Consider the following 20,307-nt stretch of genomic DNA (forward strand, 5'->3'; position numbering starts at 1 on the left):
CATGCAGGGCTGGGAGGGCTGTCCATGCACTGGTATAGCATGCAGGGCTTGGCATTGGGGTTAGTCATATGGGTAGGTGCAGGATGTGGAATGGAGTGGAGTGATGGGATTGAGGGTGAGGGTGTGAGATGGCATGCAGGTATGGGAGGTGATAAGTGGTAATTGTTGACTTACCAGTGTCCAGTCCTCTGGCTACTCCAGTGAGTCCCTCAGGATGCAGTAATGGCAAGACTTTGTCCTCCCATGCTGTGAGCTGTGGGGGAGGAGGTAGGGGTCCACCACCAGTCATCTGTATGATGTTGCCGGTGCCTTGCTGCTATGGAACGCCCCTCCCCCCGTAGGTCCTTCCACCTCTTCCTGATATGGTTCCTTGTTCTTGGATGCTGTCCCACAGCGTTCACCCTGTCCACGATTCTCCGCCATAGCTCCATCTTCCTTGCAATGGATATCTGCTGAACCTGGGCTCCAAACATCTGTGGCTCTACCCTGACAATTTCCTCCACCATAACCCTTAACTCCTCATCAGTGAAACGAGGGTGCGTTTATGGGGACATGGGTTGGGAGTTGGGTGGTGTGTGTTGGGGAGAGTGTGTTGAGTAATGTGGTGGGTGTGTGATGTGGGGTGCGGAGGGATGTATGGGTGTAAGAGGTGTGTGTCTAGTTGTCTCTGTACTGTTTGTGTCAATCTTCTAGCAGTAATTGTTGTTCGTAAAGGGTTGTGGGTAATGTGGGTGTGTGTTTTATGTGGTGTGGGTGTGTGTGTGTGTGGTGGTGTGTGTCTGGGTGTCTGGTGTGTGTCTTTAGTATTGGCCAATGTGGTGTTGTTTTGTATGTGGGTGTCCATTCTGAGCGCGGAGGTATGTACCGCCAATGGTTTACCGCTGTTGGATGTCCACTGTTGTGATTCGTGGGTCATAATGTGATGGGCGTTGTTCTGTTGGCGTAACGGTGTGGGTGTTGGGACCGCCACTTTATCACTGACATTTGGGATGGCGGATTTGTGTATGTGGCTGTATTCTGTCGGATTGGTGTGTGTGTGTCATATTATGGCGAACGGATATTCACCACCGTGGCGGTATGTTGGCAGCCGTCACCACGGCAGTAAGCAGGACTTATTGCCAATGTCATAATGAGGGCCATAGTGTTTGTTGGTTGCCCAAACACAAGCAAAATCCAGAGCCAATAACTGAGCTGCAACTTACAATGATTTTTCATTGTGTACTGACCATGATTGACTGGCACCATTGGAAACCTACACCCCCCATGCTTTTCCGGAAACTAGACAACCATGGCATTGCTTAAGTTTTCTTGAGCTGAATGCCAGGAAAACTTCAAACTTTGACTAAAAAAGGGGACTTTCTTCAGATTTCCGTAAGGTACAGTTCCAGAATCCGCAGGGATTCACAACATTTCTACCCTCCAGCCTTCCCACATTTCGGATAAAAACATTTGTGTGGGTGGACCAATCACCAGCGTGAGGAACCGGACAAAACATTTGGTTATAGTTTTGGTTTGTACCATGCGTACGTTAGGTCTATCCAAACATGGGAGGCAGCATTTCAATAGCGAGGAATGGGAACGCTTGGTAGGATGACTTTGGACTTTGACTGTAAGGGCCTGCATTTCGGTAACATACATTTTGACCCATACTTTGACATTCATAGAACCATGCTGAGATTCAGCACACCACACCACCTTGGCTTCCCCTGGGTCTCTAGGGTTCAGACATACCAAGGAATGGTAGGGTTCCATGGTTGCTGGCTGATCCAGAACCCAAACAGGGATATCAATAGACCATAAAAGCGATAGGGAAATAGGGATTTCTCTGGACTTAGATTTGGCTTATGGGCTACTGGAGAAGTGTCAATCTCCCCCTCCCCCGCTCATTCTTGATCTCCCTGGAAGCAGAAATACTGTCTGGTGCAGAGGTGTGGGGACTGATGCCAAGATGATCCAGCCACCCCCCCAAAACCACCCCGAACACAATTACTTTACTCACATTTTTCCCAGCAAGTATAGTGGGCTTTCACCCCTCTGGAGGGGTAGAATAGGATGTTTAGCACCTACCTGCTCATGGGGGTTAGAATGACCACTAGCCCCTCAAGAAAACAAAGTGAGAAACAGATTTGGTGTGTGGTTTGCCCTTCTTGGTACTGCACCTCATCGCCCACCCAAGCAGCAGGTAGTTTTTCTCCCACCTGGGGAAAGTAGAATGGTGTATTAACCCCCTTTGCTAGTTCTTATGTTAAAACAACACCCCAAATCATCCAAATGTTCTCTCACTTACCACGGTGAGGCTCAAGGCCCCTGGGTGGAAGAACGATTGCTGGGTCCTGATGCCTGATGCCTGGTTGAATAGGTGGAGACAAGACCCAGTGCTAAGATGGGATGTCCCATCATATTTATCGCTGGTGTCCAGTGGTGGTGCCCTCTCCAAAGGGCAAGGGTAAATTGAGGGTTACCTCACCATCGGCCCTCCGGAAGCAGACTGGTGGTGACTTTAAGGTTTTAAGATAAACCTTAGTGTCTAATGGTCTATCTGTCCCCTTGTGAAGGGCAGATTGAGAGTTAGCCACCTAATGTGCCCCGAGTGTTAGAAAGACTGTTGTTTCCTTTAGGGATGAGGCCAGATGAGATGCCAGGGCGAGCCACTCCAAACAACTGTTTTTCTTTTTTTAAAGATAATCTCTGGTGTCTACTGGGCTACCTGCCCCCACCCCTCTTTGAAGGGCATATGTGGGACAAACCCTCAATCTGCATTTTAGTGGGAACAAAATGACTGTTGGGGCTGGTAGGGGATAGGGGCATGGACCGACCAATGCCAGGACAAGCTATCCATACCCCAATGTTTGTAAATGTTTATTTGGCTTTAGTGCAATTTATGTCCATCTGAGGGGCGGACTAGGGTAAACCACCGCTCACCCTCTTCAGGGATGCAGTAAACCTGAATTTCTTTTTTTTTAGAGGGGTACTTGAGCATGCCATAGGGGCAGCTTCACTTACCTGATGCCTAGTGGGTGGATCCCTGCTTGAGGATGACCCTCCTGCTGCGAACACCAAGTAGGGATCCACTAGGTAGAGGTAAAGCTAGAAAAGGGACAGTGTCCCATTTTCCACTGTACCTTTCCCACTTTGATTGGCACTTGTGGGGCTGAGTCCTTATCTAATGACACCGACTGCATGCACTTTCATCCTGAATGACATCAGCATGTGATGTACACTGATGATGCACAGAGTGGGGAAAAAGTTATCTCGAGATTAGAGAGCTCTTGAATTTTAAGATTATTTTTTAGAAAGAAAATACTTCAGGTGTGAACACCTGAGGAATTTTTACTCCTTACTCCGAGAGTAGGACGTTCACTTTCTCTACATTAGAGAGACACTGTGTAGGAAAGAAAATCTTCTGCAGTAGAACGTCATGAGTGGCTGCACTCACCTCTTCAATGGATATCCTATTTCCTTTAAACATACGATATGGAATGGGGTAATTGAGAAAACAGCTACCCTGAAATACAGGTTTTTTGAGTCGATGAAGATACTCTGGAGATATCAATAGTGCTTATTTTATTATATGTGACATAGGTTTCTTGTGGGAAGAAATATCTATATTGGAATCATGAACTATGTAAAATGGCCACACTAGTTTTTAGGGTCGAGCCTGCGTTGCATGCGCTCGCGCATGCGTATTGCAGTAAGACACTTTAGTGTTTAGAAAAGGGCTCGGAGCCCTGTCAACGTCACGTCCGTGTTTTTCATTGGTTCGTGGGCTTGCCTATTAAAATCTGCTTGCTTTCATTAGTCTAAGGCATGCATACGTCATGACTTTTCCGGTGGCTAGCCCTCCTCGAGCACATCGACCAAGTACAGAAAACATGCGAGGCTCGCTGTTTTCTGTCCGGCTCGTGGACTACTTTTTCTCTAATTTACTAGCGCGATTTCGCTTGGCAGAAGTCGAGCGATTTACATAGTTAATTGCACTTTTGCCGATAGGTGAAAAGTCGGGTTAGGAGTTTACAACGCTATCAGCTCTAACATGAGCAAACGCGAGACCCGTTGCATTGCAAATGCTTGTTTTTGTTTACTTTAATGGCAAAAGCCAGGCACATTCCAAGAAACCATGAATCTTTTAGCCATTTTGTGGCATGATCAATCTTGATCATCTAGGATCTGCGTAGTGGGTGATAATGCCTATACAGAATTGACTTATTAATATGTAAAAGAGATGTTTTGACCTAACTGAATTGTTTGACAGATCGAATTACATTTTTTACACTGGACTTCTACGGGCTGTGGATTTTCTATCAAGAATTGAATACATCAGTTCACATTCTGCTACAACAAAAAATAAAATAAAAGACAGGACGTTGTTGTCTATCATCTTCTTGGTCTTGTACCAGAACTGCCCAAATGCTATCCCTGTAAGTGTCTATCAGCAAGTCCATATTGATACTTTTGCCAACTTCAACGTGTTCAACCATGATTGAGATAGACATTGATGCAAGAGGCAGTGGTGACATTTTTGCTTTTCTTCCCTCCCTAATTTCCTCTTCCTGGATATATCCTCTGAACTAACAGGCACTATAACAATGGTAACTGAGGCCCAGACTTATACTTTTTGAGGCAAAACTGCGCTAACGCAGTTTTGCATCAAAATGTTTAGCGTCGGCTTGCGGCATTCTACAGCGCCAGCCGGGTGCCATATTTAAGGAATGGCGCAAGCTGGGATGAAGCTTGGGCTAGCGTAAAAAACAAAAAAGAGACGCTAGCTGGGGGGAGGTGGCAGTATGGGAAATGAGACTGTGCGACAGAAAATGACGGGAAGCTGGTTAATGGCTAAAATAACACCAGTAACCAGCCTAACGTCATTTCCTGACGCACAACCTCCCAAAAATGACTCCTGTCTTAGTAAAGACAGAAGCCATGCCCAAGACCCCAATGGACAGCGCAGGAGACCAGTGTCCCCTGGGCATGGCCTTTTCACCCAGTGTCAGGCCCCATGTAAGGCACTTAAAAAAATATATTTAAGAACACTTACCTTACTCACCTGGGATGGGGTCCCCCTTCCTTTGGTGTCTCTCTGGTGTGGGTGCGGGTGTTCCTGGAGCTTGGGTGGGTACCTGTGGGCCCATTCCATGGTGCTTGGCCATGGAAATAGGTCCACATGTACCCTAAAGCCTGGTCGGACCCAGGCATTAAATAATGACGTTAAGCAGGCTTAGCGTAATTATTTGGGTCTGACTCCTACCCGTGCATCATTTTTGCACGGGGATAAATATGGCGCTAAGGACTTAGCACAATTTTTTGGATCGGAATGCCTACCTTTCATCTCATTGACGAAAGGTAGGTTCACGCATCCTATAAATTATGCAAACTCCAATATTTTGACGCTAGACGTGTCTAGCGTGAAAATATAAATATGGAGTTAAGTTTGCAACATTTTAGCATCAAACAATATGATGTTAAAACAGCGCAACCACAGTATAAATATGCCCCAGAGTGTTTACTGGCAGCCTTACCAGTCTTTTTCATCTCCTTCGCTTTGAGCACTTATATCTTGCCATAAAGACTGATACATTCCCTATCTTTTTTGGACATTTTTAATAGGAAAATCACATTCTTTCACACAGCAATAAGCAGGTGTGAGATCACACAGACTTATGTGGATCAGTAGCAGCCTTCTTTCTTTCACAGGATTCGTGCTTCATGAATAGTGAAGGCCTGATGACAGGAAGAATCCTTGAAAATTGCCAAAACAACTCACACAACTTGTAAAGAGAAAAATATGTTAAGTGAAGTTAAAATTAAACGAATTCTGATCGAAACGCTGCATAAAAAGTGTAAAAGACTGGCAGGGAGTTCGACTAGCCCACTCACAAGAACCCTAAAAAAGAACTCACTTTGTCAGACAATTACCAGTAAAAGGCACCATGGTAATTGGAAGTCTCTGGACTCTTAAAGGTGCAAGGTGCTTTTTCACTCTTACAATGTATACCTATCAGCATGCTAAGTTCCTCTTTATTAAGACATGTTAGAGCAAAGGTTGTTGCAAGTGATGCAATGTGGCTTTGAGAGAAGGATTACTTATTTTTGTATTCATTAGACAGCCTATAAATGCATAACATTTTGCAAGAATAGATGTCTGTGATTTTTGGTCACACCAGCTTTTTGCCATGTCACAGTCTGATATATTGGAGGAAAGGTGCCCCAGATCCACCCTAGCAGGAAGTAGTTATTCAAACATTTATGACAATCCTGCAGAATAACCTATTATAGACTCTGATTGGGTAGGCACACTGTTAGGTATTTGATACTAAACTATGTTAACTGTCAAGAGATTGGTCATTGGAATCCTGGCACACCAGCCTCCCAATTCAGTAGAGGTCATGGTCTCCATTCCCCCTGGCAGAAGACTGCCTGCTGAATTTAAAGATCTCTTCCATTCAGGTAGGAGCAACATGCCTTCAATGAAGTCATCAGTGAGGCCGCTTTAAGCTGTTTCTTGAAAAGAGAAACTATTACCATGACGTGCAGGGTGCTTTCTTCTTGCGGGTGGGCGCTTGTACGAGTTTTCTCGACCCGGACCTGCTATGCGTCCCACAGCAGTTCTCTGTGGGGAAAACAACTCCACAGTGCCTCCTCCTCCTCCCTCTAAATATAGCAGGATTGCCATGGCTTTGACCTGAGACTCTTTGGCTAAAGCACTCAGATCACAGATTTATACCAGTGGAGCCAGCTGAGACTGCCCAGTGATCCTGCGACTCTAAGCAGAGAGTTAAAACTTCAGGTTTGGCTCAGCAGAAGCATGGCCAATTCATGGCAGTGCTCCCGTTCCACCAAACTCTGAATGACCCCACAGAGTCACAGTCTGGTGAGGTAATGTGACAGCTTCTGAAATGCCAGGTGAGTAAACTGGAAAAAATATTTGTGATACCAGTATATGAACAACAACCAGGTGTTCCTATCTAAAATATTAGCTCAACTCGTATTCTGTCACAGAAACGTGACTTCATAGATTTATTGTTTATTGCATCTTCCATTTGTCCTATGTATTAATTTACAGTATTAAATGAATACATAGTGTTCAGTGTGCTCCAAAGACCTCAATCTTTCAAAACTATGAAAACGTGATTTTTTACTGTCAAATGCATACATTGTTTTGGATAGATTACTCTAAAAGATATTTCATGGGGCAAAACGAAAGTGTTACGAAATATACCTCTTTTGCAATAGAATATATGTATTTAGATTGTTAATTGTGACATCTCCAAAGATTTGAGAAACGTACCGTTATGATTAAGCATGGAGATAATTTACTGCAGAAATCATCATCTAGAAGGCGCTGGAATGTAGCATCCTTTTCTATGATTAGTATAAACTTTGCATTAGAAGTCATATCTTTCACGTTAAGGTTTTGTGCAATAATAATTTCAGTCAATTCATATGTTAAGACATTGTCTTTTGTGCATCTAAATTTTGAACGTGAATTTTGCTAGACAATAGGTATGTAAGTCATTATTATGGTCAATTTAAACCATTGGTGAGGTTGACGGTCACCAAGAGTTTCACATTTGCCGAGATTTAGTGACTGTTTACATAGCAACAACAGACAGCGCAATATCAGACTTTCAATATCTTGGCCACAGGTTGTTTTATTTTCACATCATCTAATAACTAAAAATCTGTGGATGGTTTTACAGCCCTTCAGATGAGATCACATGCAATGTTGCTCCAGATGTTGCTTACATATTGAAATATTTGAAAGAGTGGGGAGGCAGAGAGTAGCCTTTCAAAGCACTACTTCACCCCCCTGAAGCCCTTATTACCATATTCTTCAAAACTATGTTGACATATCCCCTCTACCCAAAAGTGGCTGTGAACTTTTCTCCTACAGATATTACTGCAATGTTTTATTTCCCAATAAGAACATAAGTTACTTATCTGTAATTTAGTTCTTCAGTATTGGATCTTTTCATAGATTCTCATGCTTGAATCATGCCCCGTTGTCAAAGTGGGAGTCCCACGGTATAATTATAAAGCAGTACAGTATAATACACATAGCCTATAATGGCTAGAAAACACTCACTTCAGCAACTTTTCTACATTCAATTTTTAGAAATCACACTTCAGTCAATCAGGCAACAGCACTCTCTCGATCACTACCCATAGAGTCTTCATTCCTTCAGATTTTCAAGCACTAGTGTGAAAGATAATCCCTTAAGAATATGGGGAGCCTCTACGGAGAGGAGTGTAGATCACATGTGAATCTATGAAAGATGCCATTACTGGGAAACTACAGTTACAGGTAAGTAACATATTTTCTTCTCCGGTATTGGATCTATCATAGATTTACACGTTTGAATCAGGATAGCTAGCACATAGTAAACACAAACAATCATAAGTACAATGGCACAATTACGAATTGTGGTGTAATGGAATAGGAAAAGACTCATCTCATTCGAACTAATGGCGCAACACAGCTTGTCCCACAGCCGCATCACTCTGCTCTGACGACTCCAGGCAGTATTGTTGGGTGAATGTATGCGTGTTCTTCCATGTTGCTGTTCAACATATTTCCTCTAGAGACACAGCAGGGAATAGAGTGATCTTTGTAGAAACAACTCTAGTACAGTGTGCTTTTACTTTGTCTGTCAAATGTCTTCCAGCATAATTGTGACAAACCTGGATAGTAGATGAAACCCATCAGGCTACGATCGACTTAAAAACTGGAAAACCCTTGAAATGATTTCCACATGCTCTTCTAATTTTGTTTTGTCCAGTGCATATAGAATTTCGGGCATCTTTTAATGTTCAACATATATAATGATCTTTCAGATGCACTTTGAGGATTTGGAAAGAATATATTTAGGACAATATCTTTATTTAAATGAAAATCCATTGGGACTTTAGGAATAAATTTGTGATTGGTTTGGAGAACCACACTATTATCCTTGAACTACGTAAAAGGCTTTTTAATTGTGAAGGCCTGTATCTCGCTAACTTTGCTTAATAATGTCAGAGCCAATAAAATGCAATTTTCCATGTTAAAAATGTCCTATCTGTTTTGTGAATCAGTTTGAGCGGAGCCTTCACCAGATGTGCAAGCACTGTATTTAGCTGTCAAGATGGAGGAGGTTTCTTTATTGGAGGGAAGACTCTGAAAAACCTTTTAAGAAATTCTTTGATCACCCTACTATACCACAGGAAGGTTAATCAGTTGACCTTCTAAATCTTGAAATTGCAATTAACTGTACTTTATTTGAAGCACGGACCTGTTTTTGCCAAAAGTAACAGATAGGGTAGAATCTGTTCTGGTGGTATTAATATAGGGTGAATGTTCAATTTTTGGCACAATAAACAGAAACGCTTCCATTTCGGCTTATATATCCGATTTGTAGTATCATCTCTGGCTTTCGCAAGAATTTCTCTACAATCTTGAGGAATGTTCATACTCACAAACTAGTAATGAGGAACGCGGCCAACAAGTTCAAGGATGTTGGGTCCGGATGGGGTACTTGGTTGTGGTTCATTGTCTGTAATGTAGGTAGAGGTTTCAGTTGAATGTGGGTATTCTCCAATAGTGATAAAATCCACAGCAATTTGTACAAGTCTGAATCACTAATCTGGGTCATTTATATCAATATGGTGTCTAATGCTGAAGCTGTGGGAGGTGCCATTCCAGTTACTTGGCGAGGGGCAGAAATTATCCCTGTTTACAAGAAGAGCGACCCGAGTATTCCCTCAAATTATAGACTAATCAGCTTGATGTATAACCTGCAAAACGTTTTCGCATAGCAGGTTCTTGACAAGCTGCTAGCCTGGGTCCACTCTAATCGTTTAATAACTCCCTTCCAGGCTGGTTTTAGATCTAAGACCAGTACTTCTGACCAAGCATTTCATTTGGCTCTTCTTTATTTGAAATATGTGTTTCTCTCTAAACAGAACTTGTATGTGGCTTTCGTTGGTTTATGGACTGCTTTCTATCTTGTCCCTACGGAAAAGCTGCATGAGGTCTTATGTAGCATGGGAGCCCCAAGAAATGTGGTGCGTCTATTAGCACGGTTACCTGAGGACACTCAGGTGGGGCACCAAGGAGAAACGTACTGATCGCATTCCCATTCAACGTGGCGTCAGACAAGGTCGTGTTCTGGCGCCAACCTTGTTCACATTGTATATTAAGGAGGTGGTTAAATTTGTACTCACCTGTCAGAATGATGCACCCATTTTAAATAATAGGAAGACCCCCCATTTTACTTTTTGCCAATGATTCTTTTTTGATTTCCAAAACATCCAGTGGCTTTTAGACTCATTTAGGTAGGTTCTTAATGTCTTGTAGGTCTAGAGGGTTGGACCTGAATGTTGCTGAAACCAAGTTTATGGTTTTGAGTTTAGGTCATGTTAAAAACTGTTCTACTACTGTTAACAATGTTCCGCTTGAATGAGTCCGCTCCCTCGATTATTTGGGTGTTAGGGTATCTGACCAATTTTGCTGGGATAACCAGCTTTCTAAGAGTTCCCTTCTTATCCACCATAGGTCCCATGCTATTCTGCGCTTCTGCAGAGGCACAAGCTCAAGAGTTGTCTCCCTTTCATTGAAAGTTTACCAGGCAAAAGCTCAGAATGCAGCAATATTTGGAGCTGAAATATGGGGACACTATAATACTCAGTAAGCGACAGCAGCAGAAAGTTATTTTGTTAGATCGCTGCTTGCTTGCCCAGTCAGTACCCCATTGACCCCTATTTATTTCGAGCTAGGCTTAAATTAGATTTCTCATCTGGCTGTCTTGAGACCATTGGCATTTCGATTCCGGCTTTGGTCCACTGCAGAGTTATCTGACTACAGGGATTGTCTCAAGGATTTGTTGGAAAGACACAATGCACTAAGTTCCCTTGCTGCGGCACATCTTTCAGTGGCTAGACAAGGAAGGGCTAAGGTGCTGCTGGAATAATCGAAATGATATAACTAAAGTATTAGCTGTCACACTAAAGACTCGAGACTGGGCAGCAGTATGGGAAAACGATGTTTTATATACTAATCATGGGCGTCTTACTAAACAGTTTCTTGAATTTCAGCTGTTTCCCAATTTTGAGCATTTTTTTGGACTTTATTTCAAAGCCCTTTCTCAGGAGTCTCTATGTATGGTTTTGGCTGGGTAGTCTGCCTCTAATGTCTTTACAGTCTGCCTCTAATGTATTTTACTAATCTAACCATTGGGGAAATGGCTCAATGTCAGATAAATGTCCTGCTTGTGCTTCAGCATCTGAGACTATCAAGCATGTTTTGTTCTTTTGTCCTGCATATGCTGCCCCTCGCCATAGGTGGATTCATCCAATCTGTTTGAATTTGGGAGTGAGGCAGTATAAGGTAGCCTCCAGGATTTTGAAGAGTGACACTTCTAATGTTATTGTATTTGCTGTCTGCAAATTCCTTGAAGCTGTTTGGTATAGTTGGAAATTCTTTTTGGGGAATGATTGATATTCATCTGAACAAATTACCATAGATGTGTTTGTATTTAGCAATTTAACTGAATGATTTTAAAGATTTGCACGCGAGTTTTTGGGAAATATTTTTTATCTATTTATTATGATTTTAAGTGTGTTTTATCTTGTACACTTTGATGGTTTATTAATGACCGAATAAAGCTTGTTTGATGATGATGTTAGTTTTGTTGAAGAATTGATCAACGATTTCTACTGATTGATGGTAAGGCCTAGGCTGTTAAATAGTGTTAGACAGGCTCTAGTTGCTTTTATTGCCTGACAAGAAGATGGTGGTTTTATCATCCAATCGTCGAGCTATGGGAATACCTAAAAGCCCATCTGTCTTAAATTAGCTTCCACTGCGTCTAAACATTTTGTAAAAATAAAGGGAGCGGATTTCAGCCCAAAATGGAGAACCTTGAATTGGTAGTGAGTGCCAGCTACCCTGAATCCCAAGAACTTCTGAAGTTGTGGGGGAATGGGGATATGAAAGTACTCCTCCTATAGATCCAAAGGTGACATGTAATCCACGTGATTGAGTCGATGTAGGATGTCTTAAAGTGTAATCATGCAAAAGGATTGTTCTTAGGTATTCGTTTAGCTTCTGCAGATCCAAAATGAGTGACCATTCTTCTGTTTCCTTTTTAATTAATTAGAATTATGAATAGAAATCCATTCCTTTCTGAGAGTGAGGTACTCTTTCTATCGCTCCTTTGCTGAGCATGGTTAGTTTTTCCCGTTGGAGCAGATGTAGATGAGGCGAGGGTGCACCCTTCGAAGGAGAATTTGGTAGTCTTTGAGTGAATTCCAAAGTATGACCAGAGGTTATTAAATCCAAAACTACCTGTCTGATATTATCAATTACTACTGTTGTAAATTATTCGAGATGTTGGTTTCAACTGGTTGGTAGGTTAGAGAAGGTATAACTGGCACCATCAATTAATCACTGTTTTCGACCAGTGTCCCTTTCTTGAGAAGTTTGCTTCCTCCTCGGACCTTGTTTATTATAAACTGCTGTTGGCGGTTATCTAATTTGCAGTTGAGGATGTGAAGGCCGATAATGCTGTTAAAAGGGCTGATGTTGATATCTATATGGTTGATATCATCATCTGTATGAAAATAACCCTCTGCCTCTTGATCCTTGAAAAGGTATATTCCTCATCTGCAAGGTACCTGAAGAGTTTGTGGTATCCGTGTCTCCTTTAATCCCATGTAAGGATTCATCCATGTGCTTGCCAAGCACTGCTTCCCCATCATATGAATGTCCAATATTTTAATATGGATTTTCGGTTTCAACAATGTGTGGCTTTTAACCATGCTTGACTTCTGAGAACAGCAGCTCCTGCTGGCGAATACCTGTCAAAGTGATATTTATAGCACATTCTGTCATTTCTGAGGAAGTTCTTTCCCCTTCTTGCAGGATCTTTTTGCTTCTTCTTTTATGTCTTCCGGCAAGAGAGCTATGTATGCATCAATGATTGATTACCTTTGCCATAATGGTCAAAACTAGCTAATGAATTGGCGGCATGAACAGTTGTTGCTGACATAGTGGAAAAGCATTTTCCCATGTTGTCCAAGCGCAGGCCTTCTCTGTCAGGTGGAGTTGAGATGGGCGTGGACGGATTCTCGGATCAACGTGGAGCTACTTATGTTACTACAGAATCTGGTTTAGGATGACCAATCAAGCATGGCAGTGAGTTTTCTGGAACTTTATATTTTTTATCGAATCTAGGTAAAACCGAATAGTCTGTATCTGGGTTCTTCATAATTTTAACAGCTTCCTCCTAAATAAAATCTACTATAGGGGTTGCCTTTACTGATTTTTTAGCAGGTTCCTTAAAGTCATATAAAAAACAATTTGTTTGACAGTCAGTTGTAATTGAAACCTATTTGCAGCACTTTCCATCAAATTATGAAATCCTCTGATGTCATCAGGTGGAGAATCCACCTGTTGTGGTGCCAGCGAAGATGGTGCTGGAATTAGGTAATCATCCCCACTAATCGGGTATTGATTGATAGTCAAGGATTTCCCCGTCTTCTTTATCCTTATCCTCTGCCTCAGGTGGCACTGTAATTTTCAAAGTTGGTGTTCTTTTGGGAGAGGCATAGGTAATGCACATGGATTGCACAGAGTAGGGTCTGTATTTGAGGGGATTTCGGTGGTTGCATTGGCTGTGATGGAGATGCAGCCTTTGTAGGTTATCTCCTGTAATAATCTTGCAGCATACCTTGGAGTTCTTGTACTAAAGTTAATGCCACTTGAACCATGCTCGCTTGATGTTGATGGTAATCTTAATGTTGGAATTGGTCTATATATTGAGGAGATTTCTCAATATATTGTCATGGTACTGAGGAATAATAATCGTCATAGTATTCATCCCCTTCCTGGTACTTAACATTCAGTTCAAAAGGACTATGGGCCGTTCTAATTGATCCTCCATCATCCAAGCTCTCTTCATCTTGTAAATGGCTTGGCAGGAGAGGAGAAACTTTGCTCAGGATGGATGCCCCACATATAAAGTGTCTGGATGTAGTTTTTCTCTCATCAACGATGTTGTCTATGATCCAACTGTATTTTTTTATCATCGGCGGAGACTTATTTCCTGTTGCCAGGAGCATTGTTGATGGTTTCTTCATCGACAGTGCTACTATTGTGAACAGTGTCATCGGCAGCAGTGCCATCGTTGATGGTGTCATTATTTGTTGACAAAGTTGTTGTCATCTGTGTGGATAGCGGCGTCTTCATTGTCAGTGTTAATGACAGAGTTGTTGTCAACGATGATGTCAATAACATTGTTGTTGTCATTAACGGCAACAATTTTGAGGTGATTTACCAGTCACCATCGACAGCACTGAGAATGGTTTCTTCCAATGAAATGCCAAACTAGGGGAGGGAGGGAGCGGTAGGCTGTTTGTATTTTTTCTGAGGAGCCTTTCTCCTTTTTCTGTATGGAAGGGTGCTCTCCCGATGTCCTTTGTTGTCTTGAAGACTCATGATGGGTTTTTTAATGCTGTGTTTGGTGACTCTGAAGACCTCTGATAATGTGAGCTTTCTCTATTTCATGACTTCATTTTGTTTAGGAATCCTCACTATCCTCCTCAAAAAATCAAAGCTTCCTTACATTTTAATTTGTGGAGCCATGGGAATAGCTTCCCCTCTCTATCTTTAGGAGTCTCAGAAGAAAAAGTATAGCATATTTTACTGTCCTTTACTTTCTGTGAAGGATGTAGGCAATAAATACACTCCTTATGTGGGTCTTCTGAGTGAAGTCTTTCTTCCCATAAGTTCCACAAGGTCTGAAAAGTCCTTTCTTTGTTGATTCTGACATTGTGAGTAGTCAGATCTTTGCAGGTGCAGGTTAGAACTGTCTTTTCTGATGAATAATCCTCTAGAATGAGAAAAAAACTGGTATTAGACTGAACAGAGCTTGGGTAGACTCCTATCACACGACGTGAAGTAGAAATTTTGAGGGGATGAAGCCCTTATGTATAGTGTTCTAGAAGTTGCTGTCATCTGATTAGCTGAAGTTTGTTTTTTAATAAATGAATGTGGATAAGTTACTAAAGTGAATTTTTCTAGCAAGTATAGGCTATCTGTATGAGAAACATCCGGAACAACAACTCCGAAACCACGAAGTCGTGAAAAACGAAAGTGAAACAACGCTTTCGTTTTCCACGACTTCCTGGTTTTCGTACCTTAACCACGCATGTCTGAACCACGTCCATGCGTGGTTAAGGTACAGAAGAAGGGAGTCAGAGTCGACATGATGAAGGAGGAGGTAAGTTGGGCTGGGACTGGGGCTAGTTTTTTTGGGGGGGTGGGGGGCTCGGGTGGTTAGGGTTTAGGGGGAGTGGGGTCAGGGTTTAGGTTTAAGGGGTGGGTTGGGGATTGGGGTGTTTAGGTTTTAGGGGAGGGGGTTGGGGTTGAGGTAATTTTGGGGGTGGGGTTTAGGGTAGTTGTGGGGATGGGGGGTCGTGCTAATTTTTGGGGGTGGGAGGCTAGGGGGGAAGCATGCTGGAACCGTGCATGCTGATCACTAATGCCTTTACCAGGAATGCGTTTACAATGAGAATTTGTTGTAAAGGCATTCGTGCTAAAGGCATTAGTGATAAGAACAAGGTCGTTGTTCGGACCTCCATGTTGAGCCATGGGTGCTTGAAGCACTCGTGGTTCCGACATATAACCATCTGTAGTGTACTGTACTGATTTATAATTATACCGTGGGACTCCTACATCGATGATGGGGAATGATTCAAGCATGTTAATTCTGTGAAAGATGCCAGTAAGGAGAACTACAGTTACAGGTAAGTAACTTATTTCCTTATTGGGAAATAAAACATTGCATCAAAATCTGTAAATGAAAAGTTCACGACCACTGGTCAGGTAAAGGGTAGACGTCAACCTAGTTTGGAGGAATGTGGTATGAGGGCTTCAGGGGTGTGAAGTAGTGCTTTCAAACGCCTATGAAAGATCCAATACTGCAAAAATCATTTACATTGCTCTTTTTATTCCACAGTCAAATAGCCAGCATCTCCTCTTCGTAAATGGCTTCATTCAGCCCCCTCTTTGGATGGTGGGAGGTATGCTGAAGCTAAAAAAAATTGTTTAGATTGTTTTATATTATACATTTTAGAGACTTGAAACTTAATATCCATTTATATTCACTCAGCAGTTTTTGTATCTTATTTCAATATTCAGTAACTCAACTACCCCATATCAAAATCAGATATTAGAGTAGAGCTAGATTAACATCAAAGACATGGGTCCTTCTCATTCAAGCCCTTAAATTCAACAAGTTGCTGTGAGGCTTGAAAATTCAACGGTTTAGCATCTGTACGTGTTATTAAAAACACACAACTGAAGTGTACTTGAAGGATTGCGTACTAAAGTTCACTGTTGTCTTAAACCATATTTTCATAGGAAACACCCGGATATGGCTTTGCTTCTTGGATGAATCCCCAAAGCGTACACAATATGTTCCATTGGCAATATGTTCTATATTTTCATATACCATTTCCTATACATGGTGGTCTGACATTTCTCATGCCATTCATTATCGTCTATTGCTAGCATTTTTATACACAACATTCCTTTTCTAAATCCCCATAAAGAGGTTTGTATCTCCCACTTCACCCCCGCAAATAAATTGCTCAAAGGGTCATCTCAAAAGTCTGTTCTAAAATATTCCTGAAATCGGGTTCCTCAGCTGCTGACGGAAGTGTTTTATTTTTAGACACTTATCAAATGTGCAGCAAGTCACCTTTTCCTAGCATTGGATCCAACATTGTCAGTTTCATTATGTTTTGAGTGCAATACCAACTATGAAGGATGTTAAGAAATTACTTTATGGCACACATACACAGCTGAGAAAGAATCCTATTGTGCATGCTGTCCCATTCTGGGAGGAATATAATCCTACTCACATCTGGCTCCCAACTATTTATACAGTTCCCTCTAGTTTTTCAGCGCTAGTCAGTGGAAGGTAAGGGGCCAGTAGTAAAGGCAAAGTAAGTTATCTAGTTCATTCCCTTCTTCTGAGATGAGTGTGAGACCAATTATCACTGATTTTTCGGTAATTAGTTTAAAAAGTGATACCATGGAAGAGCACTGGATTTCCATAGGCAACGACTGGGAGAAAGGGTTTGGTTAAAGGAGTATGTTGCCGGCAAATAACACATCACATATGATAATTTGTTCTTCTTTCCCTATTTCTATACTCTTTCTGAGTGTGTTGTTCTTAATCTTAATATTTGCTGCCTCTACTGCCATTGCAAACAGCAGAGGGGATAAGTAGCGCCCTGGCTTGGTGTCCCTCACTAAACAGAAGGGGCGTGTAAGCATACAGAATACTAGTGCTCTTGCCAGGGCAGATACATCATTTTCCAGACTCTATTTGCTGATATCGAGCCCCACCCCCTTCTGATCATAATGTTCAGCACGAAAGTCAAAATGAAAGGCCTTTTTTTAGGCCAGGAAGATAAGCACCACAGACCACGATAGTCATCTGGTGGCAATGTATATCAAATGAGCATTTTTCTACTTTTAATGTAAGCAAGCCTGTTTTTGATGACGCCTACTTGATCTTGATAAGTTATGGAAGGATTGATTGTAGTCGGAAATTCAGACTTTTTGGTAAAAAATATTCACATCTACATTAATCAGGTCTGTAGGTCTAAATGATGTGCACTGACAAAGACAACAGGTCTCCCCAATAAGGCCTTTAGGATTTGGCAATGATTTTTAGTCATGCTGTACAGTCAGATCTGTGTGACACAAGTGAGGTTCTACATTTGCCCCACCAAAGTAAATCACTATATTGTGCTTGGAAAAATGTTCAGCTTTAATATTTCTTTCACCCTTTCTATCATTAGGCCACGTGATGTCTCAGGCCCTTAGGTTGGTATCCGGCTTGTCAGGTCTAATTCTGTTTGGGGCATGAGATGCCTAAGGAACGCCAGCTCACGCATCCAGTGCAACAGGCGCTATCTTGGAATCTTCCTTTAATATATTTTTAAATAGTATGTCAGGAGATCTGACAGGCAAAGCACAGTTCCGTCCAAAGATTAGAAATATAATTTGTACACGGACTACACCTAACCCCACCTGAGCCAAGTATGGACCATCCCCATACAAGACTATTGGTTCTAGACAGATATAAGATGGAAGAGGTTTCCTGTAACAATACCTCCTGACTAAAGGCAGCAAACCTGCTTTCCCAGGTCAAAACGAATTCAGTCTTCATAATGTCCCTGCTCAAAAACAATGCTTTGTTATAATGCAGTGGAATCTGCTTGTACTTTGGCTGGCATGACCTACTGCTCGTGCTCTTAAAGTAGGATAAGGACTGAAAACCTCAAGCCTGTGACTTGTTTTCGTAAGAGGATATTTGCCAGGGACAGGACCTTACCAGAATATGAATTTCCCATGTGATCAGTTTTAGCTTCTGGAAGAAACACTGCAGTGACTCCAATAATAACAGCCTAGATAGAGGTGGCCTCAAGTATTTAAATCACCCAGGGCCATGGACACCCTGCATCCCAGCTACAGAGAACTTCCCCAGAAGTGAATGTGCATCAGAGGTAACATAGATGCAGAACCAAACTCCAGTCATCTACCTTTTGCCCCTAGAAGGTGCCTTGTTTCCATTTGCCCCACCAGCAACTGAAAGTCTTCATTGTGATTAGAAGGATCCAAAGTAAGGGTTCCTAATGCTTGCCACCTGAAAGAGAGTGTGCCCCTGTAACCCACAAAAACAAACAACCAGTCATATAGCAAAAGACTGGAACATGTGTGCCCCTAACTGGTGTTCTGTCCAGTGATTGTACCCAGTGCACCTTTATGCCCAACTTCCACACCCTCCTGGTCCCATTAAAAAGCTCAACAAAATAATTGCTATGACACAGAGTGGGAGGCTTAACTTAGTGTAATGTGTAAAGTATTTATGCAGTACCACAACTGAACGTGATAGAGTGTGAGTCATATCCATCAGTCAGGGTCATCCCAGTAAAAGATTTTACCTTCCAACTTTGGCCTTAATTTAAGACACCCAGGATCACAGGAGAGACACTTAGAGGCTCAGCAGGCCAACATCAGGGTCCAATCAAGGTACAGTTGTCACTGGAGAGCTGGGCACTTCCAGAGAAAGGCCTCTTGCAGCGTGATATTGTCCTGTACCCACAAAGGAGGTCAGCCAACTGACCCTCTGAGTCTATTTCTTTGCCCAGAGTAGAAGAGGGAGCACGTACAGTTCTCTTTTGATCTTACGCCAGTTGAGAAACTGTTCTGAAGAGGGTGCATGCGGGTGCCACATTTATGCCTGGCACTAAGTAGGTAGTGGGTGGGGATGACTCCTGGCCCCTCCCTAATCATTGGGGTAACATTTCCCAGGCCCTGACCTACCTACTTTTGGAGTAGTTCCAGTCTGCCTTATTGATATCATACCCAAAATGCAATCTGTAAGATACATTCTAAGATGGCAGATGTCTTCTGCCTCACTAAACTTGGGATCTGAGGCTGGAGGTCTGAGTAGATGGTATAGTGTGGTAATTCTAGTGCCCTCCAACACAAAACTAAATCCAGTTAGAAGCAAGCACCGTACCACAAAAAAACATAGACAGAAGTCCAGTAGCACAAAAGCAGGGTCCTTCAAAAACCAGTTGCCTCGGCATCCTGTTCTCTCCCTTTCAAGTGACAAGTCAGATTTGACACTGGGTTGCCAAAAGGAGGCCCACAACCACCGCCCTGCACAATCTGTGGAGCTCAGAGGAGTCAGCTCTGCTAATTCACAACAGTCAGCCTATTGTTTGTGCCTGAGAAGCATTCCACACCTATTTAAGGCTGAGCACAGGGTGAGAGCTGGCAGAGGCTTCTTCTAATTAGCCATCTGATAGTTCCGGCAGGTAAATGACAACTTTTTAAAACTTACTTTTCCGCTATCTTTACTAAGAATCTGACTTCACCGTTGAGTTGTAGTTTTAATAACTGTTAAAAATAGTAGCTTTATTTTTTTCTGTCTGTTCCCTTTCCTGAGTTATCAGTATTAGTATTGCCTACGTAGGGCAGTTAGGCTTGCCACAGTGAAAAAGCACCTAGGTCCTGTCTATGCAAGGACATGATAACATCTGTTTCTACATATCCCATTTTGAATACCATGCACTCTGCCTTGAGGGCTACAAGGCCTACATGGGATAACTTACTAATATTTAAAAGGGACGTTTTTACCTGTCAAAAAAGTGTTATTTGAACAGGTCACACTGTAGCTCCTGAAATCATGTTTGCCCTGCTACTCTATTGGATGGCACATTAGGTGCTGTAGTACACATTTAACT

At 42.2% G+C, this 20,307-nt stretch overlaps 1 protein-coding gene across 1 annotated transcript in view; it reads right to left on the reverse strand.

Annotated features, from left to right (window-relative positions):
• The window catches only part of SPO11 (SPO11 initiator of meiotic double strand breaks), an 883,213-nt gene that overhangs the window by 471,752 nt on the left and 391,154 nt on the right, over positions 1-20,307 (reverse strand). Inside the window, exon 8 of the mRNA XM_069201619.1 lies at positions 7,286-7,395. Coding sequence (XP_069057720.1) covers positions 7,286-7,395 — 110 coding nt within the window. The remainder of the gene's footprint in view (positions 1-7,285; positions 7,396-20,307) is intronic.

Source organism: Pleurodeles waltl, chromosome 7 (assembly GCF_031143425.1).
Source record: "Pleurodeles waltl isolate 20211129_DDA chromosome 7, aPleWal1.hap1.20221129, whole genome shotgun sequence".
NCBI classification, from domain to species: domain Eukaryota; kingdom Metazoa; phylum Chordata; class Amphibia; order Caudata; family Salamandridae; genus Pleurodeles; species Pleurodeles waltl.